The sequence below is a fragment of the Leptonychotes weddellii genome, chromosome 16, assembly GCF_054177405.1.
Source record: "Leptonychotes weddellii isolate Sample4059 chromosome 16, ASM5417740v2, whole genome shotgun sequence".
Classification (NCBI taxonomy): Eukaryota; Metazoa; Chordata; class Mammalia; order Carnivora; family Phocidae; genus Leptonychotes; species Leptonychotes weddellii.
In genome coordinates, this window is record NC_138384.1 from 30,267,612 (window position 1) to 30,286,083 (window position 18,472).

Consider the following 18,472-nt stretch of genomic DNA (forward strand, 5'->3'; position numbering starts at 1 on the left):
ACTGTACTTTTGGGTTAAATTTCAAAGTACCTATGTATGCTGGAGAGCTCAATTCCACTGCATAGTTTCATGGTTAAGTAATTTTTTACACTGTATAAACGTGGCAGTGATTATGCCACGACCTGAGTTAAAAAGGTAAAAATCCAACAACAAAAAAATTCCCCCTAAACAAATTCCTCCTCCATATCCAAAACAAATATTCAAACCCCACTATTTAATAAAAAGTGATGACAGCTTAGGACACTTAAATGGAACAATAGGCAGACTTAGTATTACCTGAAAGCATATGAGAAGACGGACTCAGGGGTCACAAGAAGTCTGGTATTAAACTTAAAGTGGATGAAGTACATGTGGATCCTTATCCCTGGTCAAGTCTCTAATCAATAAGAATTTGCTAGGTCCTGGATCTTTCAGAACGTGATGAAAGCCATGCATCCACTCCTCAAGCATATATACACACACCAAGTTGAACACAAACTTTTTAATGTCATTTTAGCAGGTTCCCCTTAAAGGCTCATCTCTGGCTTCCATCCAGAGGACTCCAGGTTAAGGGCCCTTGCTATAGATTTTCTGAAGAGCTTCCATTCCATTAAGAATTATTAAATATGTATTTTGGGAAATAGAGGCAAGAGAGGGAGGACATCAGATGACTATTACTTATACCAAGGGACCACTGGTCTCTAGCTGGCAAGAGAGTACTGGATTATTCCACTGATCTGATCTGTTAAGACAATTTTTAGATTCCATGAATCTTAACTGTCATGTGCTAGGCTTTATTGGACTTTGGGGGTAATGGCACTTGGTCACTCAAAAAGCTAAATGACCTTTCTGTATACTTTTCAAGTAATTAAAAAAAAAAACCTCAACAGCCTAATGAGCTGAATAAGCTAATTAATATTACATCAGGCTATTGATTTTTCCCCAAAGGAAACATAGTAATGTAGAAAACTCCAAAAATGAAAGTATTAGTTTATTTCAATTACAACAAATCTTAATTATCATTTGTGCAAAAACACTTAGGGGGGCACATTTCTTTTTTTTTTTTTTTAAAGATTTTATTTATTCATTTGAGACACAGAGAGAGAGAGCATGAGCGGGGGGGGAGACAGAGGGAGAGGGAGAAGCAGGCTCCCTGCTGAGCCAGGAGCCCGACGTGGGGCTCGATCCCAGGACCCTGGGATCATGACCTGAGCCGAAGGCAGACGCTTAACCATCTGAGCCACCCAGGCGCCCCTAGGGGGGCACATTTCTATTCTCTTCTGTCATCATAAGAGAAAGATCAGAGGAAAACTGTTCACAAAAAGAAAAAAAAAAAAAAAACCCTGTGAAATTTTTTTCCATTAAGCAATAAGAAGGTCAGAAATATGCTGAAATAAACCGTTCTAGCCTAATTTTCACCAGATGAGAAATTGGGAAAGTTTCCATTTCTCTGAATACAAGAGAATGTAATTCAGGTTTCCAGAGTAAGTAGAATGTTACCTATGCATTCAAATGAATAGTAAAGATAGAATTAAGTGCTGGTTTTATTCATAAATCTCAACTGATCGGTATGTGGATTTTAAAAAAAAAAGGCAAAAAGATAATCTGTAACTGATTAGGGTCTAGTACTTAGATAGGTCAAGTGAATACTATAGCGTTCATGCAGAAAAAATAAAGGCAAAATAGGTATTATCTAAACCAGTTAAGTTTGGGTGGTTTGATACAGAGAAAAATTAAAACAAAACAAAACAAAACACATTGTTCCTTTCTTTGAAGGTCAAAATGAAAAGTATACTGCTGAAATCAACATATACCACAACTACTTAAAGATGGAAAAACTTCCACTGTAACATCAGGCACACACATCACCCTTTCATGCATATGGGTTCTTCACTTTTAAGTTTTTAATTTCATTCCTCTCTTTTGAAGAAAATATGCTCAACAAATATAGCCGAATTGAGTTCAGGAAGCAACTGACTTTCATCAAATAGAAGTGTAATTAAACTTTTACTATTTCTGGACAAGACTTATCCTCTATTGGAGAGACATGCTACACCTTAGCTGTCTAGAAATAGAAAAGGAAACTACTCCGTCGCAACTTTAAGTATCAATTTTATCTGTACTGGTCTGAAATGAAAAATGAGACAGAGTGTAGAACATATGAAATTCAAATTTTTCTAAAACACCCCCAAATAATAAAAGACAGCAAATGGATTCGTTTGTCCAGTTTTCTATCACGTGACATTGGTGCTCAAAAATGTTTTCTGAGACAGAAAAATACAAAAATTTTGGATATTAAAATAAACTTAATTCTCTACAAAATAATAGGTCAATGAGAAAATTTCCTATTATCAGATATGCAGATTTCTACCAAGACTGTGTATATACAGAATCCAAGGGTTCAACTCTCAACTGAATAATTATGTTACTTTGTATTATAGGTCAATTTTCCAATCACAACATAAATAACTATAGTTACCTTCAGTTCTTCTATGGACTGGTAATCATTGTTCTTAATCTTTTCTTTCATGGTACTAAAATCCATTGGGTGCTTAATGATCATGGAGTAGCCGGGAGCAATAAAATCAGTCACAGGAAATGAAAAGAAAGCACTTGGGTCTTTTCTGTGAAGATATGAAAAAGGCAATTTTATTTCTACTACAAACAAATCTACTGGTCTAGGAGCAGAAGTCACAGGAAACATTTCAGTGTAGAAAGAATCTGTAGTATACTAACATGCTCTTCACTGCAAGTTGAAAGAATGATTTTATTTTTTTAAAAATTTTATTTATTTATTTGACAGAGAGAGAGAGGGAGAGCGAGCACATGCAGGAAGAGTGGGAGAGGGAGAAGCAGGCTCCCCACTGAGCAGGGAGCCCAATGTGGGGCTCGATCCCAGGACCCTGGGATCATGACCTGAGCCGAAGGCAGAGGCTTAACTGACTGAGCCACCCAGGTGCCCCTGAAGGAGTGATTTTAAAGACTCATAATAACAAGGTTAAGATGTTTTAATACTAGTCCGTACCCTTAAGACAGAGAATCTTTTAAAATATGCAGCCTAATTAATCGGTAGCACCTCCTACACAGGGAAAAATGAAACAAAATAAAAGACCTAAGACTAACTAACTAATGTCTGGCCTTTGGGAGATAAACACTATGTACTTTTATCAACCATAGGGGAAAAGACAGAAAGAATAACTATAAATGCACATCTGCAATCTTCCATCCTGATTTATAACTGTAAGCTTGGATTCTTGGTGGGCCACAGAATTCACGTGAGTATCTAGATTTTCTTAATCAGTGGACCCGACTTTAGTGTGTATAGGAGAGTACTCAAAAAACTGACATTAAAAAGGTCCTCATACTACCGCCAAACTTAAGAACCAGTGCTTTCTATTGTAAGCCCTCAATTCTGGCTGTGCAATTCTGCTTTAAAAAAAATTCCAGTTGTGGCGGGTGGGGAGGTGGCGGCTCACCCTAGACTCACTACATCAGAATGTCCTGGGAAGGAGGGTTCGTCCAGGCACTGGTACTTGCAGGGTTGAGTACTGGTACTGCAGTATTTGGCACTGGTAATTCCAGTACTGACAGGGTTGAAAAACATCGCATATGATTAGGTCACTAGATTGATTTTTTCTCTGGAAATTTGGCAAACCGAAGTTTCTTACTCCAAATTATTGTAACAATAAAAATGATTTAAAACGTAGTAGTAGGAGCAACTTTTAAAATGTATTTACCACATGCAGGCCCTATGGTAGGTGCCTGATGTATTTTATATCTAATCCTTACAAAAGCCATCAAGGTGGTGGCAGCCTCACTTACAGAGATGAGGGAACTGGGGCTCAGAGGTCAAATCTTTTGTTCTAGGTCATAAATCTGATAGAAGAGCTGGAATCTAAACTCAGCTATTTGTTCTTCCTTACAGGATGCCTAGGTGGTGAGACCAGAAAAAAAAAATAAGCAAAAATACCCAGTGTGTCCATAGTAGTTACTATGAGTAACAACACTGATCATCTCTGGAGGACTTCTTCAGAGCAAATCATCTACTATCCCCCCGCCCCCCCCCGAATCAGTCATTTTAACAGAACCCTAATCAACTATACCGTTCATCAGCATTTGGGCTGAGCCTCAAGGATGATGAATCACTAAAGAGCATTCAAAAAATGTGGCTCTGGGTTCTAATTCCCAAAACGTTCTGAGAAATGTCAATATCCTTGGACTAAGAGGACCTTTTTTTTTTAAGATTTTATTTATCTGAGAGAGACAGAGAGAGAGATGGCACAAGCAGGGGGAGAGGCAGAGGGAGAGGGAGAAGCAGACTCCCTGCTGAGCGGAGAGACCAATGCGGGGCTCGATCCCAGGACTCTGAGATCATGACCTGAGCTGAAGGCAGATGCTTAACCGACTGAGCCACCCAGGCGCCCCTAAGAGAGACCTTGTTAAGTGGATTTCTTTTAAGTTGACATCATTAAGCTATATCCTGGTCTTATGTTACAAAAAATAAAACTTCAAAGGCAGCCAAAACACTTTATAATCATACATTCTAATAGAGTCAGAACACCTACCACTTACCTGTTTATATTTGGGGACATGTAATGAATGACTTATTCAAGGGCAAAGACTTGAGATGTAATTTTCTCAATTATCCTGTAACACCAAAAAGGGAGGGAGGCCACTAACTTCTCATCTTAACTGCAAAGCTGGACAGGTGCTGAATACAGAGAGCACAAGAGGCTTTAACTTACAAAATGATTTGTAATCTGTTCTGGGGTTGACACAGAAGGACAACACAGTGAGAAGAAAGTTCACCATAAGAATGCAAGCCCTCCACCCATGAATCCTCTGCAAATAATGTCTCTGAGCTGAAAATTCAAATTCTGAGTAGAGACAGGTATCAAAAATATGTATTTTAATAAAGATGGAGTTACTCTTTTCCCCTTTATGAACTTAACATTGGTTTAATCTAGATACTGTAATTTTTAGAACAAATTTTTGCATGTAAGAGAGGGTCACAAATCCTCTTTACTTTGTTTCTTCTCCCAGACTTAATAATTACTGAATATTCACAGCACAATAAGCACTGAACAAATATATAGAAGGTATTTTCATCGATTAGCAAAATGAAAATAGCTGTATTGTTTATTCCTGGTTTAAAGCTTTAATATCAGAAGTTACTTTAAAGAGAAATTTGCCATTAAGAGTATTATGTAACACTCTTCAAGTTGCCAGTTAAAACAAACCAAAGGAGAACATTTAAAAGTCTTCTTATAGTACTTTCTGCTGCCAGGCAAAATATTTATCATCCACTTTAAAATCAAGTACATTTGGATTTAGGCCACAAAATGTGGCTTTAAATAATCAAAAACAGAGAAGTGGTTTGGATCCTATATTTCCCATTTCAATTTCCAAGTTATAAAAATGTTGGAAAAAATATTTACCTCTGTAATTGTCTCATCAGTTGATTCAAAGCTTCTTGAAGGGGTGTCTGTTCTACTTCTAAAGCAAAGGAGAAAGGGAAAATGTTTTCAAAAGGAAGATTCTAGAGAGTATTGTTTAGCTTATTTTCTTTCTCTATGAGTTACTTCATACCCATCATTAAATATCATACAAAAATTCCATTTCTCTTATAAATATACTGAAGTATGAGAATATCAATTCAAAACTGAAGCTACTTTCAAGCTCTTATGCAGTAACAGAAAAAAGAAAATTAAAAAAAAATTAAACAGCTTTTAAAATTTAACTTAAAAACTAAAAACCCACTTTCCCTGGCTACAATCCTTAAAATAATTTCAGCCTCCTCATTCAGAGACGTTAATTCAGTTATTCCAACCTTCTTGTTTGGCTAAAGAGCTTGTGAGAGGCTTCTCAGGAGGCAAGTCTAATCTTACAGGGGTTGGGCACTGGAGGTCTTTTTCTGCCTCATTCTCCACACGGTCCCGATCTCGCTTCTTTTTATCCTCCTAAATGGAACAAAGGGAAATAATTTAGAAATACTTCAGAATTAATACCTTTAAAACAAATAACACTCATTTCACTGAAAAAAAACCCAAAACAAAAAACTAAGACATCACTCCGAAGATTCTAAATAATGAAATCTTAATGTATTTTACTGCCATCTACTGGAAAAGGAGTGAACAACAGTTCATAAAGGGGTGAGGGAGTATTGCTTCTGTATCCCAGAAATAACCAAATAGAAAAATAATACTATTCACAAAAGCAAGATAACATACCTAGGAATAAATCTAATAAAAGTTCCCAATACCCTTTGGGAAAAATTTGAAACATTACTGAAAGGTCATTGTGGAAGACCTGAATAAAGGAGATATACCATGTTCATGAAATGAAAGACAGTCAATTCTCTCCCAAGTAATCTATTAGTAAAATGTAATTTCAGCGAAAATTGTAAGACAGAATTTTTCATGAAATCTGACAAGCCAATCATAATTTATCTTGAAGAATGAATCACCAAGAATAATCCACAGTTTTGAAAAAAAATCACAGTAAGATGTGTCTTGTCAGATACTATTCGTATAAAGTGATAATAATTAAGACAATGTGGATCTGACACAGGGACAAACAGACCAACATATAGAGTCCAGAAACAGACTTGTGCACATAGAAAAGTCTTGTTATATCAGGGGTGGCATTATAAATCAATGACAAAAGGGCAGTGCTGGGATAACTGGTTATCTACATGAAAAAGAAAATAAAATTAGATCTCTACGTCGTATCATACACAAAAGGAAATTCCAGATAAATTAAAGACTTAAATGTACAAAGCAAAGCTTTAAAACTTCAGATAAATATAAAGAATCTTTATGAACCAAAAGTAGGGAAAGATTTTCTTACCCAAAAGCAAAGCCAAAAGACTAGCTATGGACTGAGATAAAGGACCTGAAATGCAAAAAACTCATATAAGGTATTACCAAAAGTTAAGTAAACAGCATTTATTCAGGTAAAATTCAGGTAAAAAGGAAAGTGGGTAGAAAATGGGTAAAGGATATCACAGGTAATTCCTAGAAGAAACCTGAAATGTCAAAAAACATGAAAATTAGCTCAAGCTCCCGAGAACTCTGGGTATTGTAAATTTAAAAACTAGAAGGCATTTCATATCTGATTGGCAAAAATTAAAATGTCTGAAAATGTCAAATTCTGATGAAAATGTAGAGAAATTGGGCTCTCATACCTTATGGATGGGTGAGTAAATAGGTATAACCACTAGGAGAACAATTAACAATATCTACTAAGGCTGACGATGCCTTTACCCTACTTCTCAGCTCTTCTACTCCTGGGCATACACCCTAGAGAAACTTCCTTTCACACAGTATACATGAAAGACAGGTGTAAGAATATTTATTGCCACACTCTGAAATAGTAAAATATTATGAACAATCTAATGTCTACCAAAAAGAAAATGGATTAATAAATTATGCATATTTACACAGCAGGTAGAATAAGCTGAAGTTACACTGTATCAAAATGTATAATGTTTAGAAACATAATTTCTAGAGACAAAAGTTGAGATTAAGTGTTATCAGTTGTGTAGTGTAGTATACACACACAAATGTGTAAGTGTATATTGTTCACAGATCTATGTAGAAGTAGTAAAATTACAAAAACAAGTATGCAAGTGATGCACATGAAACTCATGATAATGGTTCGCTCTAGGGCAAGAGAGAGAGGAATGGGATTCTGGAAGAATACACAAAAGGCTTCATCTTGATCTATACTCTAATTTTTAAAAGTTTTTTATTGTTATGTTAATCACCATACATTACATCATTAGTTTTTGATATAGTGTTCCATGATTCATTGTTTGTGCATAACACCCAGGATACTCTAATTTCTTAAACAACAACAACCACAACAAAAATTAAAAAAACCCAAAACCAAAAAATCAAGCAAAAGGTACAATGTTGAGATCTGCTAAAACTGGGTGGTTGGTATCCAGGTGGCCGTTTTATCACTGTTTTATTTTAAATCAAATTTGTAATAAAATTGTCCAAAAATGTCTATTTTATGCCTCTGAGAATCAAGATTCTCAACAGGATCTTATCAACTCCAAAACTATTTTCTTGGCTTACGTCCTCATTTATTATCCTAGTATCTAGAGCAGTCAGTGGTTCTCAAAGTGTGCTCCTTGACCAGCACCATCAGCTGGGAAATTGCTAGAAGTGTAAATTCTGAGTTCCCATTATAGTTTTCAAGCTTCAGTGCGCATTAGAATCACCTGAAGAGTTTGCTGAAACATTAATATCTTGGCCCTGTCTCCAGAATTACCCATCTTATGCCTAAGGTGGAGCCTATGAGTATTACCAAGTTTCCAGGCCATAAGGGTGTTGCTGCTACAGGAATCACACTTTGAGTATCACTGATACAGAGCTTCCCTTCTAAGGGTCCAAAGCACCTAATACAGAATATATGACTGGGTTAAAAGCTCCAGAGAAATCATGCACTTGATCTCAGTTACCATCAAGTTGATTGGTGTTTTTTATGGCTTCGTGACAGATTCTGGAGCAGCAAATTTTGACTTTGGAAAGTTTTGTATCTTTTGCCCAGAAAACCTGGCATGAATTTTTTGTAGGCTGGCAGGTTTCCATCTGTTCAATGGAAAAAGACCCCCTAGAGACACAGATTCCTTCCTGTTAAATGTAAATTGTGGCGTGAGGACAGCTTGGAAGGCAATAAGCACTCTTCTAGGTGGAAAGAACTAGGGCCATAGTGCCAGGCATCTAGAGCAGGGGTTGGCAAACTTTTCTGGTAAATGGTCAGATAGTATATAATTTAGTTTTGTGGTCCATAAGGTCTGTCACAACTACTAACCTTTGCTGTTGTGGCATGAAAGCAGCCATAGACAATACATAAATGAATGGGTGTGGCTGTGTTCCAATAAAAGTTTATTTATAAAACCAGGTGGCACTGGCCATGGTTTGCTGATGGTCTATGGGCTCAAGTTCTAGCCCCAGCTTCATCCTTAACACACTCTGTGACCTTCTTAGGCAACTCATTTATCATCGGGCCTCTTCGTCATCCACAAGATAGAGATTTAACTGCTGATTTTATTTATCCTAGAAAGTCAATGAGATGGTGAAATGAGGTCAAGTAATAGAAAAGTTGCAGAAGTACCAAAGGAAGGTACTACCTGATAACTTTATCTTGTCAGCCTGGTCTACAGTAACCACCTTATTTTCAGTATGACAAGAGCATAATGTAGCCTTCTGGGCTAGGGTCCAAAAGAGAAAGAGAATATAAAAAACCTATACTTGGAAACTACCCTAAACTGGAGATATTGTAATGTGTTACCACTAGATGAGGAATTAGGAGACTTGGAGTCTAGTTTACCAGAATGTGACCTTGAACAAGTTACCCAACTTATTCACTCTCAGTTTCACCTACAAGAGGTTTTGATCTCTACAGTTCCCTTTCCACTTAAAATTCTGATTTCAACCTTATTTTCTTCATGATTCAGAATATAGTATAGAATCTTACTGCGAATGTCCCTTACTAAAGGTCACACAGATACGTAAAACCAAGAGTTAACACAGTTATGCTCAATAGTTAGTGCATTTTGCCAATTACATATAGAGAATGAAACAAAAACACTAGAGCCATTTAACTTCAGGTAGCCAAGGAAGAAGGGTTTATAGTTACAGTTTATAAATGGGCTCAGATTCTGGCTTTGCCACTTATTAGCTATCAGATTATAGATAAACTATATAATTCTGGGGGGACTAATTTTCTTATCTTTAAAATACACAATAGAGGTGCCTGGGTGGCTCAGTTAAGTGGTCTGCCTCTGGCTCAGGTTATGATCTCAGGGTCCTAGGATCGAGCCAAGCCTCGCTTCAGGCTCTCTGCTCTGCGGGAAGTCTGCTTCTCCCTCTGCCCCTCCCCTGGCTTGTGCTCTCTCTCAAATAAATAAAATCTTAAAAAAAAAAAAAAAAATACACACAATAGTACCTCAGAAGATGGTTTTGAGGATGAAATAAGATCGTGTATGTGAAATTTCAGTGAAGTACTTACTCACGGTGTCCACTCATTCATTCACGCATTCAACAAATAAATGAGGTTCTACTGTGTGGATACACACTGGTGGATAAAATGCACACAGCCCTGTCCTTAGGCAGCTGAGAGTGTAACAAGGGAGGCACACATTAAACAACTCATTAAAAAAACCCAAACAGATTTCATGGGGAGAATAACTGTTGGGTGAATCTAATTTAGACTGGACAAGTGTGGGAAGGCTTCTATAAGGAAGTAACATCTGAGCTGAGATCTGAAGGATAGAATTTAGCCAGGCTTGCGGGGGGGCAGGGGGAGGTGGGTGGAAAGAGCATTCCAGACAGAGGAAGTATCCTCTGTGCAAGAAGGTCCAGGCAGCAGACACAAACCATGGCTATTTCTGTTAACTACAAACACACTGGACTTAATTTTTTCACTGCTCAATGGCAAGTTATTAATTTGTGAATGACACTTTGGAAGCAAATCTCTGTTCATATTATAACACTCACTGCACTGTATTATAAACACATCTGCCTCTTTCACTGCAGTTCCTCACGGGCAGGGTCCCAGGATGGCCTCAGGAGGAAACCAGAGTGGGAGGATCTTCTGCCATGAGATCCTGGGTGTGGCAGATGTCACACCAAACGAATCAATGAATTGTTTTGACAGAATTTTCATTCTGCGTAATGACAGTCATTCATTTCTTCTCTCTAGTTATGAGCCATCTCATCCTCTATGCCTCCGTTAGCTCAGCAATACGATGAGATACTAACAGTACCTATCCCACAGAGCCATTTGTAAGAAGACAGTAAACGTACTGGCCTACAACAAACCCTCAGATGTTAGTTTTGAGTATGTTATCCCCCTTGGAATCTAGTTTAGTGCTTTAATAAAATAGGTGCTTATTGGAATTTATTGTGTGAGTAATAGCTTAAAATTTTCATTGTTTTTTTTTTTCATTAAAAGTTTTAACCTCAGCTTTATAAATAACATCCTATGTTAATGCTTAGGATTTAAAATTTTTAAAAAGTCTCTCATTTTTTCCTGATAAGATCTCTAGCAAAGGAACTAGTCTAACTTGAGCATCTAAACCTGAAGCTGACTTGCAAGGCTGTTAAGACAGAATTTGGGTTAGGATTATGTTTTTCAGGAGTACAGGTCTGAGTTTCAATAAAGGAATTTAGAGCTGTCATCTGAGCTCTTTCGTTAGAAAACCTTCTAGGTAGTTCTCCTTACACCCAGCCTCTGCTCTTCAGTAGCTGCTAGACGCTGCTAACAGATTAACATTACTAAGGCTCAACTTTTATCATTCTTCCATTCAGAAAGTCTCTGACTGCTTAGGGTCAACATATTTAAGTTCAAACTTCTTCCTCTGACATCTCACCTGCCGTTCAGGTCTCATCCTTTACCACCCCCCTTCCTTTATTCTGTGCTTAAAAAGAAAACTCCTTTCTGTCCCCTATACACACCCTCAACTTGCCCAGCTCCACGCTACCGTTCTCAGTCCTCTGCTGGTGTGCAGCGCGTCCTAACCTCCGAATCTCTCTGCGGCACTGTGGTGTTCTCTTCAGGCATCAGCTTCTAAATCAGTACGCAGGTGAAAACTGGGTCGTCAGATTACCTTTGAAAATCCCTGCAGTAGCCAATGAAGTACAATACTCATGGCTGTACACACAGGATCCTTTACATTTAATCGTACAAGATGAAAAGAACCTATGTTACAAATATAGCTCAGAGTATACAGTTGATCCCATGTTGCTTGAATCATGCAGTATAACATCACTATTTCTGACTTCTGAAGACCGGCTCAAATGCGGCCTCCTGAGCAAAGTCTTCTGTGATCCCCCTCACCCAGCCCCAGGGCCTCTCCAGAGCCTCCGAGCTAGAACTCTTTGCCTGTTAGGGCACTGATTTTAACCTCCCACGTACTGCGAAGGGGGTGGAGGGCAGTGTCCACTCTAACAACTCTTTTGTTAATGGCCTCTTGAGGGTAGGATTGGAGTTCTTGTTCTGGCACTGACTGTGTGACTTTGAGCAAGTTACTAACCTCTCTGAGCCTTAGTTTTCTCATCTGTAAAAGAGAAAATAGTATGATCTGGCACTTCTACTATTGGATATATACCCAAAAGAACTGAAAGCAGGTTCTTGAAGAGATACTTCTATACTCATGTTAACAGCAGCATTATTTATAATAGCCAAGAGGTAGAAGCAAACCAAATGTCTACTGATGATGAATGGATAAACAAAACGTGGTATATTCACACAACCCAATATTACTCAGCCTTAAAAAGGAGGGAAATTCTAACACCTGCCACCACATAGATGAACCTCCAGAAGAGTATACTAAGTAAAACAAGCCAGTCACAAAAAGAGAAATGCTGTGTGATTCCACTTCTATGAGACACCTAGAGTAGTCAAACTCATAGAGATAGAAAGCAGAATGGTGGTTACCAGGAGCTGGAGGGTGGGGGATATGGGGAGTTGTTTAATGGGCATGAAAAAGTTCTGGAAATTGTACAACAATGTAAGTATACTCAACACTACTGAACTGGACGCTTAAAAATAGTTAAGATGGTAAAGCTTATGCTACATGTATTTTACCACAATTAAAAAAAAGAGAGAAATAGTAATACCGGCTTCATAGGATTACGGTAAAGAGTAAGGGGAGATAACATACATAAAGCAGTAAGTGCAGAACCCAGCATGTAATATGTATATGTTTTATGTAAAGTGTTTATGTAGTTTTTTAGTAATCGTGTGTGTGTGCGCGCGCACGCGCGTATGGTTGTTATTTCACTTAAAATGATTTTGTAAACACTTCTGTAGTTTTTATAAATCACCACGTTATCAATGTAATGGCCAACACAGAATTTTACTTATTGCCCCTCAGTTTTACTTCACTGTCTTCTTGTGCCTATATTATTAGACCAAATGATGTGAGCATTTTTTATCAGCTGCTATTTTGTTATGTGATGTGGAAATAAATAACTTGAAAATGTAAAGCTGGATCTTTAGGAAAGGGTGATGTTATACATAATAAGAATTATGCCAGTGCACAAATTCTTTGCCAATCACTCAGCATTCAAATGCTCAGGGAAAAAAAAAAAAAGCCAATACACTTTCATAGGGATGGTGTCTAAATTGTGGCCTGATTAAAACAAAGGGATATAAAAAAAAAAACAAAAAACAAAGGGATATATATAGGACTCGTAATGCTCTGGTTGGTATTAAATGCCACCACTCTGCATAGAGAAATACAAACAGATACTAATGTATCTATTTGGGCGTTTTAAAGTAATATAACCAGGCCTTCCCTACTCAAGAGAAGAATATCACTTAACTCAAACACTTTTGAAAAATTACAGGGTCTTACGTTGCATGTGTGTGTGCTTCCCTAAAACTTTATCTTCCGCAAGTAACAGATCCTTGATTTTTATTAGGGTACGAGGCCTCCACCCCCTTCCCCAACTAAAAGACATTTCCCAGCCTCCCTAGCAGCTAGTATGGCCATGTGGTTAAGTAAGTTCTGGGTAATGAAATATAAGCAGAAGCTACAAACGCCTTTCAGAAAAATGCTTTAAAAGGGAAAGGGCATGCTTTATCTTTTCCCTGCATCCTTCTTCCTTCCTGCCACATGGAACTGACAGAAGCATCACCCGTCCCGTAGAACCACACATCCCCCAGCCACTCCCAGGCCCAAGGATGTCACACAGCTGATTCTCCCCAAGAAGAGACCCGAGGCAATTGCTGTTCCTAAAACTCCCTGGAGATCCAGAACATACCTCACAGTGGGGTGTCCTTCTGAAGCCTCCCTACCTAGACAACACTAGCAAAAGAATGCCCTCTCCCCATCCCCAGTCTGGCCTGCAAAAAAGGATAACCCAAACAGCCTCTACCAATGACACCCCAGAGAATGTCCCCTGGTCCCTGGCCCTGAGTCCTGGGGAAATGGGACCTTGCACAAATTCCCTTCACTTCTCCGAGTTTCCATATTACCTTTTATAAAATGGAAACTAACCTACCTGTCCTATTCTGCAGGGTGTTCTGTCCAAGTAAGACTATGAATGCAAAAGCATCTTAATTTACAATGGAATCAAAATATAATGAAGTCTAATGACATTTAGAGCCACAGTCAAGAAAGATGAGAGTGGCTGGAACGGAGGGGGAGAATTCTAGGAACTTATCTTGAAGATATCCTTACATAAGTATACAGAGATTTGTGTCCACGAGACTCGCTGCAGCTTTATTTGTAACATTTAGACGTAATATTGCATAAAATAAAATATGGTACGTCAATATAACCAAATACTATGTAGTTAATAAAAACAATGAGGAAAGTGATAAAAGAAATGAAGAGCACAAGCATATCAGCTGGCATTATGGTGCCAGGACTAAAATCAGAAGTGGTTAAAAGGGGTGACCTCAACTCCCAGTTAAATGAGATGAACAAAGTACAGAAGAGACGACAGGGATGAAAGCCGCCCACACACCTGGGAGATGAGAGGGAAGTGGAGGTGCGTGCAGATCACAGACAGCAAGCTACCGCCTCCATCCAGAAGTGGACACCTAGGAGAAGAGTTCACACCCCGGAAACCTGGAAAAGCTCAAACCTGGAGCCACCAGGAACCAGAGAGTCTCCAGACTGCATACCAGTCAGGAGTGGGGAGAGATGCTGGACTGAAAGCAGAGCAGTGGGTGGGAGGACCTTCAGTCTCCTACCCCTGTTGGCCCCCGAAATACCAGCAGTCAGGTAAACTCCTTGTTCCAGGAGGGATTTTTCTCTGGAGAACAGACATTTGGGGGTTCCACCAAAATGATCAGGTCTCTGTTTAGTGACTCTACAGCTGACAAACTGTCTAGACACAAAGTATTTCATTGGGCTTTTGTGCTGCACATTGAAATTCAGACGAGAAAGGCTCAACAGATAACTAAGGGATGCTGTTAATGTACAAAGAGGAGACCAAGAAAATAAACGGAAGAACTCGAGTGGAAATAGAGACAAAGCAGGGAGCAAAAGAAAACGGGGGAAAAAAAAAAAGCAAAAAGCCCATCAACTAATATCCTCAGAGAAAAACAAGAACAGGGTGCTATTAAAACAAGAACAATGAGAGAAGATGCTTTCAAAATACTAGGAGACAGTAATTTTCAATCCGGAATTCCACACTGAGTGAAACCATCAATCTACAGGAGTGGGCTGTATGAGGGTAGAATAAAGATGTTCAATCTCATAAGGACTTACGAAAACTACCTCCTATGAATGCTTTTTTAGAAAAGTTCCTAGAGTTAAGATTCCACCAGAAAAAGGGAGTAAATCAAGAAGACACAGGATCCAGGAAAGAGGCAAAGGAGGGTCCCAGAAGGCCTAGAGAACAACTAATACAGACTAGAGCAGGAGGGCACGGACGGCTACAAGATGGATGTCTCAAGAAAAGGGGAACTGTTTGGCCATGTGAAAAACAGAAATCAAATGGGTTTTATAAATCTGTCAGAGTTTGGGAAGAACTGGTACATGATAATCAAACCAATGAAAGCAAATAACAAGGGATCAAGACCAAATCTGTATTTATTATACTTGCCACCAGCGAACAGTAATTGAACAGTGAATACTGATTTAACCAACACCTGTGATGTATCTATACTGGGAGAATGGATGAAGGGAAATTGGGGGCAGGAAGCAGCATTAGAACACTAATTTAAATTCTCATCTTCTTTAACAGACCAGTAAAAGATGTAAACTTATAAATCAGGAAATACCAACATAAACCTACATTTAAAAAAGGAGACAAATATCCAAAGAAAAAACCAGAAAGTTTGGGAAGTAAAACTCTAGGATGGGGCAGGAGACTGCTTTTGTGTTAAAAGCCTTGAAGTAGTCTTGACTTTTAAAAACGATGTTCATTAAACTACTTTACAAATAAAAATAATTAAAAAAAACCCCAAAAAACTGGTTACCTCTAGACAGAGAGACTGTGTGAGGGACTAGGGTGAGGAAAATTTATTGCCCTCCTTTTGTTCACTTCTGTATTGCTTGAATTTCTTAAATCGTATGCATACAGTGGCTTTTATAACTTAGGAAAAGAAAACATTAAGTAGTTCTATATATTGTCACAGTCTAGCCAAAGGCAATTAAAAACTGAGGCAAGGGGCGCCTGGGTGGCTCAGTCGGTTAAACAACTGCCTTCGGCTCAGGTCATGATCCTGGAGTCCCGGGATCGAGTCCCGCATCAGGCTCCCTGCTCGGCAGGGAGTCTGCTTCTCCCTCTGACCCTCCTCCCTCTCATGCTCTCTCTCATTCTCTCTCTCTCAAATAAATAAAATCTTAAAAAAAAAAAAAAAAACTGAGGCAAAAAATAACAGATTTAAGAAATTTTAAAGAGTCTGTAAGCTTTAGTGACTTACGGCGTGTTTAATCCCATGGAACAGAACACTGCTGTTATATATAAATGTAAGAAAAATTACAAAGCTAACTTATGGAAATCTATTTTCAAGACCCAGTAATTGATTTAGTAAGTCACTCAGTGACAGGTTAAATCTGGTGCAGAAGTCTAGGACAATTCCAGATATGTATATGATCATCCATCAAAGTTAATTATTATTTTGACCAGCCTGTGAACCAAGACAGCAGCTACTTTCCCCCCTTTTTCCTATTAACTGCAAATGGTTAAGACAATGCTTATTTTTATCACTGGTGTCATATCCCTTAAAGGTCTCTGATCGAATTTTCTCTTCAACAGACTCAAGCTTTAAGATCAAAGCTGCTCATTATATATCTGGCATTACAGTATTCATTTACGTCAGAACAAAATCTGAACCCCAACAGATCCCTATCACTTCTGAACTGACGATTTTTGACAAAGCTCCAACACTGAGGCTTTTTTGAGCATGACTTTTACCTTTCCTGGGTGGAGAAAGTACTTTGACACAGCTCCTGAAATTCAGGACTTAGCTGCTCGCTCACTTGTTGTGAGTTTAACTAAGAGTATAATTACAATCGAGAGTTGCTGAAACTCAAAGATGATTCATGTTTCTGTGCTGCCCTGCTCCTCCTCAAAACAAGGCAGATTTTACAGGCGTTTTAGCGTCTCGCTAGACACAAAGAGAATAAAGTTAGGCTGGCAGCGGGCGGCGGGAACTCTTGAAAGCGGTGCGACCAGCAACGCTGAAGCCACGCAACGACATTTACCTTTACTCGTCTCCGTTTTCTCCCCTTTTCTTCCCCTGGAACCTGCTTCTCTCCTTTCTTTCGCTTTTTCCGCTTTCTGTCCTTGTGTTTGTCATGATCGTTTTTGTCTTCGAAGAGGCTTGAGTCGTGCCCCGAGCTGCCCGTGGAGAGCTCGGTGACTTCGTTCCCTCCCACTTTGAGGACCAGCTTCAAGGGCTTCTCTACATACTCTTAAACAAAAGGAAAGAGCCTCGATTACGCGGGGGACGCGCCCACAATGCAGAGGCAGCGTGGCCAGCGGGAGAAGGCGGCGCCACGGCCGCGGCGGCTTTGGGCACGCAGTGGGCGCCCCGCGAAGCACCTGTTGACTGACGGACACTCGCCCGGAGGGTGCCCCGAACGCGGCGGGCCTCTGGGGGCCGTCTCAAACCTCCCGGCAAGAGCCCCGCCGGGGGCCAGCGGTCTGGGGTTCGAATGCGGCCCCCGGCGGGCCGCGCCCCCTTCGCGGGTCCCGGCCTGCCCGTGGGAGGTGCGGCCCCCGGCCCTCCTCGGGAGCTCCAGGGTGGTCTCGAAGGAGCGAGGACCCTCCTCCCTCCCCACCCCACCCCCACCCCAGCCCAGAGCCGCCGCGGGCTTGCCGCCCCCCACCGCAGCCCACTCCTCACCCTCGTAGAGGTGTTTGTCCGACTTGTGCTTCTTGTGCTTCTTGCCCATATCCGACCGGGCCCCGGTGCCCGCCCCCCGCGCCAGGCCCAGGCCGTGCGGCGCCGCTTCCGGTCCGGGCCAGGCAAGCGGAGGGCGGGAGCGGGGCCCGCGAGACCCCGCGCCGCGAGGCAGGGGGGCGGCGTGCGCCGGGCGGCGCGAGGCCCTTCACGAGAAGACGGCGCGCGAGACCCGGCCGGAGCCCGAGAGCGGCGGCGGGGCAGCGAGCGGCCGGCGCGGAGGCGGGAGAGAGGGCCCACCGCGCGCGCAGGGTGAGGCCGGCTGCCCGTGGCGGCCCCTGGCGGCTGGAGGTGGCGCTGCAGGCCGCGGGCCGGGGGCGGAGTCCGGGCCGGGGGCGGGGTCCACTGCTCAGAATCTCTCTTGCCTCTCTTCTCTCTCCTCTCTCTCTCTCTCTCCCTTGCTCTCCTTTTTCTCTTTCTTTCCCTCTTCTCCACTCTCTTCCTCCCTTCCCTCTCTGTCTTTCTTCCCTCCTTCCTTTCTTTCCCTTTCTCTCTCTCTGTTGGTCTGATTGTCTGTTTGGCTCTCCTTCCCTCCCGCTCTGTCTCTCCTTCCCTTCCTCTCTCTCTGTCTCTGTCTCATTGTCTGTCTCTCCCTCCCTCTCTCTTC

The 18,472-nt window shown here is 40.5% G+C and overlaps 1 protein-coding gene across 5 annotated transcripts in view; it reads right to left on the reverse strand.

Annotated features, from left to right (window-relative positions):
- BRD7 (bromodomain containing 7) overlaps positions 1–18,069 on the reverse strand; it is a 34,722-nt gene extending 16,653 nt beyond the window's left edge. For 4 of the 5 annotated variants that reach the window (XM_081806607.1, XM_081806606.1, XM_081806605.1 and 1 more), the window contains exons 1-5: positions 17,809–18,069; positions 17,165–17,373; positions 5,810–5,939; positions 5,418–5,475; positions 2,459–2,603 (exon numbers count right to left, since the gene is read on the reverse strand). In XM_081806607.1, the coding sequence (XP_081662733.1) occupies positions 2,459–2,603; positions 5,418–5,475; positions 5,810–5,939; positions 17,165–17,373; positions 17,809–17,857 (591 nt within the window). In that variant the 5' untranslated portion in view covers positions 17,858–18,069. The remainder of the gene's footprint in view (positions 1–2,458; positions 2,604–5,417; positions 5,476–5,809; positions 5,940–17,164; positions 17,374–17,808) is intronic. The other variant, XM_081806608.1, reaches the window with a different exon arrangement.
- Between the last annotated feature and the right edge of the window lie 403 nt (positions 18,070–18,472).